The sequence below is a fragment of the Aulostomus chinensis genome, chromosome 1 (genome assembly GCF_037954235.1).
Source record: "Aulostomus chinensis isolate RoL2024-O1b breed Wild chromosome 1, RoL_Achi_v1.0, whole genome shotgun sequence".
In the NCBI taxonomy this organism is placed as follows: domain Eukaryota; kingdom Metazoa; phylum Chordata; class Actinopteri; order Syngnathiformes; family Aulostomidae; genus Aulostomus; species Aulostomus chinensis.
Window position 1 is genome coordinate 43411430 of NC_141320.1, and position 7922 is coordinate 43419351.

Below are 7922 nucleotides of genomic sequence, written 5' to 3' on the forward strand. Positions count from 1 at the left end.
AACCTCTGAGTGGTGCAGATGTCTGCTGCCTCCTCAGAGCAGACTGGAGCTTAGCCTCACTCACCTGTGGGAGCCCCAGCAGAGCCACCGTGTGATGGAGTTTCAGTTCAGGCTCCAAGGTCCTGGATTGAATTGGTGTTTTGTGTGTTTTTAGGCCTCCTGGCACCGATGAATGAATGAACCATTGTTCCAGAGGGAGCTGGTGTCAGGTCAGTCCCTGTTTCTACAAGACCTCCTGCTGCAGAGCCACACTGGGAAACATCCATCCATCCATTTTCTTCCACTTCTCCTGTTTAGGATTGTGTGTGTGTGTGTGTGTGTGTGTGTGTGTGTGTGTGTGTGTGTGTGTGTGTGTGTGTGTGTGTCAAGTCAAGTCAAGTCAAGTCACAACAAAGTTCTCTCATGACTCTTTACTAGTAGAGCAGGTCCAGCACCAAACTCCTTCAATGAACCTCCACCCAACAATTCTCCACCAGCAGCACATCCTGCAACAGTGGTGATGAAAACCTTCCTTTTAACAGACAGGAACGTCGAGCAGATCCAGGATCAGTGGGGACGGCCTTCTGCTTTGACCGGTTGGGGGGAAAGAGAGCAGGAGAGCAGGGCAGAGACAAACACAGATAATGCTGTCCTAAAACAAGGACTGTTCAGTCAATGGTAGAGCAGAGTGGAGCAGAGGAAGCGTGCTGGGCCCATAACCCAGAGGTCGATGGATTGAAACCATCCTTTGCTAAAAGAAGAAAAATAAAATGAACCAGTGTCTTTAGAAATGTGTGTCTGTTAAAAAGAGGTTCATAAGGATTTTGTCTTCCTCCACAATCACCAACCATTGTGAGAGTTAACAACAGTCTACTTTCTGACTGAAGCAAAAGTAGACTTCAAAAGGTTTTTCTGATTCAACATAGCAGCTAAATTTCCATTTCTCCACTGATTATCTGTTAAGGTTCATAGGGGGGGTGGAGCCTATCACAGCTGACATTGGTCACCCTGGACAGGTCACCAGTCCATCACAGGGCCAACACATAGAGACAGACAACCATTCACACTCACAGTCACACCTACAGTCAATTTAGAGTATCAATCAGCCTCGTCCCCTCTTGATGTCTTTGGACTGCGGGAGGAAGCTGGAGTACCAGAGAGAACCCACACAGGAACAGGGAGAACATGCAGACTCACACAGAAAGATCCTGTGCTGGAGCTGGGACTTGAACCCTGGAACCTTCTTGCTGTGAGGAGACAGTGCTGACCACTGCACCACCGTGCTGGATTTTCTGTAACATCAAGTCCATCTGAACTGGCACTTGACAGTGACAGCAGGAGAACAAAAATCCCAGTGTGTCATCAACATTTCCTGTCAAATAAATGATAGAAGCTGAAAACTAACGTTTCCTGACGGGTTGCTGTTTCCACTCCAGAGCAACCAGTAGTTGATCCTATCAGACCAGTCTGATGAACGAAGCTTTTCACTTTACCAGTGGAATCACTGGGAAAAGAAACTCCTCCTGTCAGACGAAGGCTTCACTGTGTTGAGGAGGGTTTGTTCAGATGATTCTAGAAGACCAGTGAAATTTAGGTAAAAACAAATGTGTATATATAGAAGCCGCAATGGACTCTAAGCCGCAGGTGTTTTAATGTTTAATGACCACATGTAAGGGTTTATGCACAGAGGGGATTGTCAGGAAAGAGACGGCTGTTTGGGGAAGCTTCCGATTTGTTAACCTTTCTTACAAACAACAAGTTGCATACATGCATCACTTATAACAACAGTACGGAACATGAACCGTGCTGTGTAAACTGTCCTGTATCACACGACACATCGCGTTTCAGACACACAGACTTTCACAGCATTTGAAACGTGTTTACTGAGGAGAAATAAACGGTGCTCTCTCAGTGAACGGACCATAAACGAAGCTTACAGCGCTGGACGAGGCTACCCTTAATTAACAGGGCTGCAACTAACGACTATTTTAATAGTCCACTAGTCACCGACTATTGAAACGATTAGTTGACTAATCGGATATTTATTAATTTTTTCTTAAATTTAGCATGAAGTTGATTTAATTATGAGGCAATGATAATAAACAAGAAAGATGGTACAATGAAAAATACATCTTTTATTGAACACTGCAGGTTCGTACAAAAATTAAATAAAAACGTCCTGTCTAAAACCAATTAGGCCCAGTGCTCGGTCAGCAGAGACATAGATCCATAAATAAATAAACCTCTGTCAGGCAAATAAATAATAAATTAAAATCAAGTAAACACTTTTATAGCGAAAATACGCTTCTAAAATATACCATGTGTGTCATAAAAACCATATTGGCTTGAATGTTCCTTGAATCTCACCGAGGCGAGTCAGACTCCGTTCCGTTCAACTGCCCCACGTGCTTTCTCTTTAAATGTTCCTGCATCGCCGAGGTGCTGCCATGACACCAAGGTCTGCTTTGCAACCTTTCCAAGTGTCTTTTTATTCGCCGTATCCAGGCTAAAATACCACCAAAGTTTAGAAGTTTGGTACACGTACATGATGTTGACGCCGCCATTTCTGTATGTTACCGCTCAGAGACAGAGACGCTACTGCGCATGAGCGACTCTCAGCAGAGATTATAATCAGGTGAGAAGCCTCACTCTGTTGGAAAAACGCGTCTGGCGACAATGGACTTCACTGTCGACTATTTCAATTATCAAATTTTTGTCAACAACGTCGACTAATCATTGCAGCCCTATGAATTAAGTGTTTTTTAAAAGTGCCTGTAACATAGCAGTAGGCCTAAAGGTGCAGTAACATCTGTTTAAAATATAACCAGCCTACCAGCCGCACCGTTGTATAAGCCGCAGCGTTCAAAGCAGGGGGAAAAAGTAGCGGCTGATAGTCCAGAAATTACCGTATATATAATTTTATTTTAATATTTCGAGATCACAATAATCTTACAATTTACAACTACAATTAAACAAATGAACAAACACAAAGAAAATAGGTCTAAATTCTTGCTTGTGTTGTACGTCGCTTTGGACAAAAGCGTCTGCTAAATGAAATTGTAGTAGAATTGTAGTTGTAGTAGAAAATACTTTGTTCAGATATTGCGCAGTTTAGGTGTCGCTGGGCTTTCCGCACATGCCGGCTGCCTGCTGACACGTCGAGTGCTGTCAAACGTCTCTCAAGAAGGCAAATGCTGATCACCGAAATTGCACAAGGTCTGAAGAAAGAAGTTAAAAACTTTGACTTAATAAGAAGACATGATACACGTTTTTGAGACAAATAACATACACTTCAATCGGACACTTAAAATTTATTTTCCCAAGCCACGCAGAGCTGCAACTTAAGGATGAAAAAGCCACATGCGGCTCCGGAGCCACGGTTGTCGACCCCTGGGTTAGAGGATCAAATTAGTAGAAAAGCATTGGCACAAAGGGAAACTTCCTCATTCCCTGAACGCAGCTTCATCAAACAGAGCAATGCTAACTGTTCACCTGCAGTAGTGAAGTCTTCAAGACAGGAAGTTGATCAAACATGGGAACTTTGACTCAGATCAACCAGGCAGGGAGGAGTTATCAGAGAATACATTCATTATTTGGCTTTCAACCTGCGTTTCCCACTCTTTTTTTCAAGGCTTCAGTGCGATATTTTGACAAATGGTTTCTCCCCAGTGTGCGTTCTCATGTGTGTTTTCAGATGTCCCTTTACTGAGAATCTTTTGCCACAAACTGAGCAGGGGAATGGTTTTTCCCCAGTGTGCGTTCTCATGTGTGTTTTCAGATGTCCCTTTACCGAGAATCTTTTAGCACAAACTGAGCAGGGGAATGGTTTCTCCCCAGTGTGTGTTCTCATGTGATTTTTCAGATTTCCTTTGTCTGACAATCTTTTGCCACAAACTGAGCAGGGGAATGGTTTCTCCCCAGTGTGTGTTCTCATGTGTGTTTTCAAACATCCCTTAACTGAGAATCTTTTGCCACAAACTGAGCAGGGGAATGGTTTCTCCCCAGTGTGCTTTCTCATGTGTCTTTTCAGATGTCCCTGTTGTGAGAATATTTTGTCACAAACTAAGCAGGGAAACGGTTTTTCCCCAGTGTGTTTTCTCATGTGTCTTTTCAGATGTCCCTGATCTGAGAATCTTTTGCCACAAACTGAGCAGGGGAATGGTTTCTCTCCAGTATGCATTCTCATGTGTCTGTTAAGACAACCCTTTACTGAAAATCTTGCGCCACAAACTGAGCAGGGGAATGGTTTCTCTCCAGTGTGTGATCTCATGTGTCTTTTCAGATGTCCCTTTTCTAAAAATCTTGAGCCACAAACTGAGCAGGGAAACGGTTTCTCTCCAGTATGTGTTCTCATGTGTGTTTTCAAATATCCCTTTGAGAATCCTCTACCACAAATTGAGCATGGGGATGGTTTCTCCCCAGTGTGTGTTCTCATGTGTTTATCCAAAAGCCTTCTATTACTAAAACCTTTACTGCATGTTGAGCACCTAAAGGGACACTCATCCTCACTGACTTCTGTCTCAGATTCAGAAGGACCAAAGTTCACGTTCCTGATGATCTCTGATTCTCTTTCAGTCTTTAATTTTTGCTCTTTTGAGCTGCAATGAGTCACTTCCTGTCCTGGGCTCAGTTTCTGAAGCAAATTCCTCCTTGAGCCAAAGGGTTCCTTGTGCTCAGAGGTGGCCGTGTTATCAGGTCTGACCCAATCATCCTCACTGACTTCAGTCTCAGCTTCAGAAGAGTCTGACATCTGGTCTTCAGTCTGGGGTTGTACAAGTGTATCTGGATCTACCTTGCTGGCTGGTTCTGGTTCTGGTCCTCCACTCTCTTCTCCATCAGCTTCTGTTTTCAGAGGATGAACTGGGCTGCTGCTCAGAGACTCTTCTTTCAAGTTCTCCTCAGTTAGACTCTGATGAAGCTGTGGGAACTGAGGTTTCTCTTCGTCCCCTTCACTCTTCACAGGGACCAGAGTGAAGGGGAACGTGGTGATATCAGCCTCTATGAGACCCTGTAGGAGAATGAGAGTTCAGTCCCTAGAACCAGAGGGAACCTGTACCGATGCTAAACTTGTCAGCCCACCTACACTCACAGCCAGGGAGGTGCTGGCCACTGGGAGAAGTGGAATGATTCCCTAATGGCCGGTCCAGCCCAGGCCAACTGGGCAGTGGAGAAAAAAAGGTTGTTTTTAATGGGCTGATATAATTTCCAGTCTACAGGATCATCTTTTAACAAGGTAGCACCGTAGCAGCCTACAGAAGAACGACACAAGGACACCAACATGCACAGTATGCTGGGCCAGCCTGTCACACACGACTCAGTTAGCAGGAGTTAGCAACACAGTGTGAATGTCCCCTCAGCTTGGTCTTGTCTTGGTTCAGTCCAATGGTAACATGCTTCTGATGCCTGTCAATGGGAGTGTTCTTAACATTGACCACTGACAGTGACTCACACCTCAGGTTCCAGCCCTGGAATGAGGATTCCTGAGATCCACTGATGCGTCAGGTCTTTGTTTCTTTCACTTCATGATCCTCATGGACCCATCAAAAAATAACACAACACAAAAAACACCTACACAGGAAATACTTAGTCTGGGCCAATATTAATATTAATATTTATATATAAAAAAGAATAAATGGCACACAAACAAGCAACCGGCGGCGCTCCCACGCCCCGGGTGCCTCCCTGAATTTTAACTACATTCTAGTCATCCACACCATCACATCTACACTCCCACGCACAACACACACCCTGCACCCATGTTGGGATGGGGGGGCAGCTGGGGCGGGGAGTGAGTCCATTGCTGCCCCTTTTGCTAACTGCACCAGCGCGGGCCTGGGTTGGGCCTGTGGCCTGGGGGGGGTGGGGTTCCTGGGGCTCCCTGTGTTCAGGGGGTTTCTGGGTGCCCTGGTGGTTTGGTCCTGATCTGCCTGCTATCCTGGACTGGGGGTGTGATGTTCTGGTCCCCCACATCAGCTACAGTCAGCTACCCACTGCATTCAAGACAAACCATAGCACACACACACACACACACATCTGGTCTCAAAATACACACCTCTCTGGCTACAAAGACAGGTCAGTGAGAGTTTTTCTCGACTGATAACTTCTGTTGTTCTGTGTTGTAGAACTGTAATACTCTGAGAAGAAATACCTGCTGGCTCTACTCTCTCTCTCTCTCTCTCTGGTCTATTTTTATAGTTCGTCACTTGGTGACCAGTAGAATTTCAGATCGAACTCTCGATAAATCTCTGTTGTTATTGTTGTTACTGTTTTTGTTTGTTTGTTTTTCTCCTATTGTTGCCCCCCCCCTTGTCCTCCCTGTCCTGTCCCTGCTCTCTCTTCCTGTCCTCTCCTGAGCCTCAGTCCGGTAGCTTCATCAATGAACCAACACATTCCTAATAAAGTTCAACACAGAAGGTGATAGGAGGAGTTTATCAGGTTCCTCCTTAGCAGAGTAGAACTGCTTCAGTCCAACATGGCACCAGGAACATGGATGCTGCTGCTGAACAGGACAGGGTAAAAACTACAAAAGAAGGCTGGACAACAATCCACAGAAAAACTAGTTTACCCTTTGATTTTGACCTTTGAATTTTTACATTTTACCTTTCAGACGTTCACACACAACCCGGAAATGGCTTTTTACACCTAAAATCCCCTAAAATGCTCTCTGAGGGCCCCTGCAGCTCCACTTCCTGGCTGAATTCGGGGCCCAGCAGGTCCCTGCGGGACTCACCTGCTCTGTCCAGCCTGACTCGGAGCTTCAGCACGGCATCGAGCAGCAACCTCTGCCGGCGGTTCTCCCGCTCGTACTCCGCCACGGTTTCCTCCAGCAGAGCCACGATCTGCTCCACGGCCGCCGCCAGCCGCTCGGTGAGCAGCGCTCTCAGCACCGGGACTCCAGCCGCTGAGTCTCCTTCTCCCAGCTGCAGCAGGAAGTCTTCAGCGGCGGCGAGGATCCGCTCCTGGACCGACACCCGCAGCAGCTGCGCGGCGCACATGTTGAGGTTCTACCGGCGCCACTCAGCCTTCAGGAGACAAAGACCGAGGCCGGGGGTTCACGGACTTCTCCTTCTTTCCTTGTTGTTTGAAACGTCCCGCGTCTTCGTCTCGTTTTGTGAAGCGCGTATTGATGACGTATGTGGTGACGTCCAAAGCCTCTTCAGCCGGCAGTGACCACGTGACTGATTCAGGTCCTGCTTCTCCGGCTTGGCGTGAGATTCTAAATGTAAAGCAGTGAAACGCCGTGGTTTCCTCCCTCCTCGTCCAAAAGCGTTCGCTATTTGATCAAAGGAAGGAGAAACAAGTGACTCGATGTTGTGGAGGCTGAACTCAGAGTTGAGAGAACTTTCATTCTGATCTGAGAGCAGCAACAAAGCCACTGAGAAAAACTGAACCACTGTCAGAGTCGGCACAGCATCAGCAGTCAGGCTGTGTTCACACTGGGAGAAACCATCGGACAGAAACCTCCCTCAGTCACACTGAAGGAACCTGAACTGACTGCTGCAGCTGGGACACACACACACACACACACACACACACACACACACACACACACACACACACACACACACACACACACACACAGCAGGAAACATGAACAGAGAGATAAAAGCACAGGATGCCTCCTCCTCCTCCTTCCAGAGATCAACTGATCTCCAGATTGACTTCAGTTCTTTGATCAGAATTCTTCTTCCTCCTTGATAGATTTATTGATACTTTGTCATAGACGGTCCATTCCTATTGGAGGATGTTAAAGAGCAGAAGAACCAGGTTCCCATGTATGGAACTAGAATATTTATATACTGTATTGCAGTCATTTCCAAAATATTCCACTATTTACTTGTTTTATAGGAGAGGCTTTAATGTCTGTCTTTGATGTCTGAACTCTGACTCTGATGTCATTGGTGCTGACTGAATTCTACCCCCTGACAGACTGAAGGCTCCTA

General features: G+C 46.1%; 1 protein-coding gene across 1 annotated transcript; it reads right to left on the reverse strand.

Annotated features, from left to right (window-relative positions):
- Positions 1-3281: 3281 nt before the first annotated feature.
- On the reverse strand, positions 3282-4497 carry LOC147271775 (uncharacterized). The gene is made up of 2 exons (XM_086203618.1): positions 4123-4497; positions 3282-4041 (listed from the first exon to the last, which is right to left on the reverse strand). The coding sequence occupies exons 1-2, from the start codon at positions 4412-4414 to the stop codon at positions 3614-3616; spliced, it is 720 nt and encodes a 239-aa protein (XP_086059744.1). The 5' UTR covers positions 4415-4497; the 3' UTR covers positions 3282-3613.
- Positions 4498-7922: the final 3425 nt, after the last annotated feature.

Coding starts and splice junctions, on each gene's coding strand:
- LOC147271775 (XM_086203618.1), bottom strand. CDS start 4,414: ATGAGAACACACACTGGGGAGAAACCATCCCCATGCTCAATTTGTGGT. Junction 4,042..4,122: donor ACCATTCCCCTGCTCAGTTT/GTGGCAAAAGAT, acceptor TTCCCTGCTTAG/TTTGTGACAAAATATTCTCA.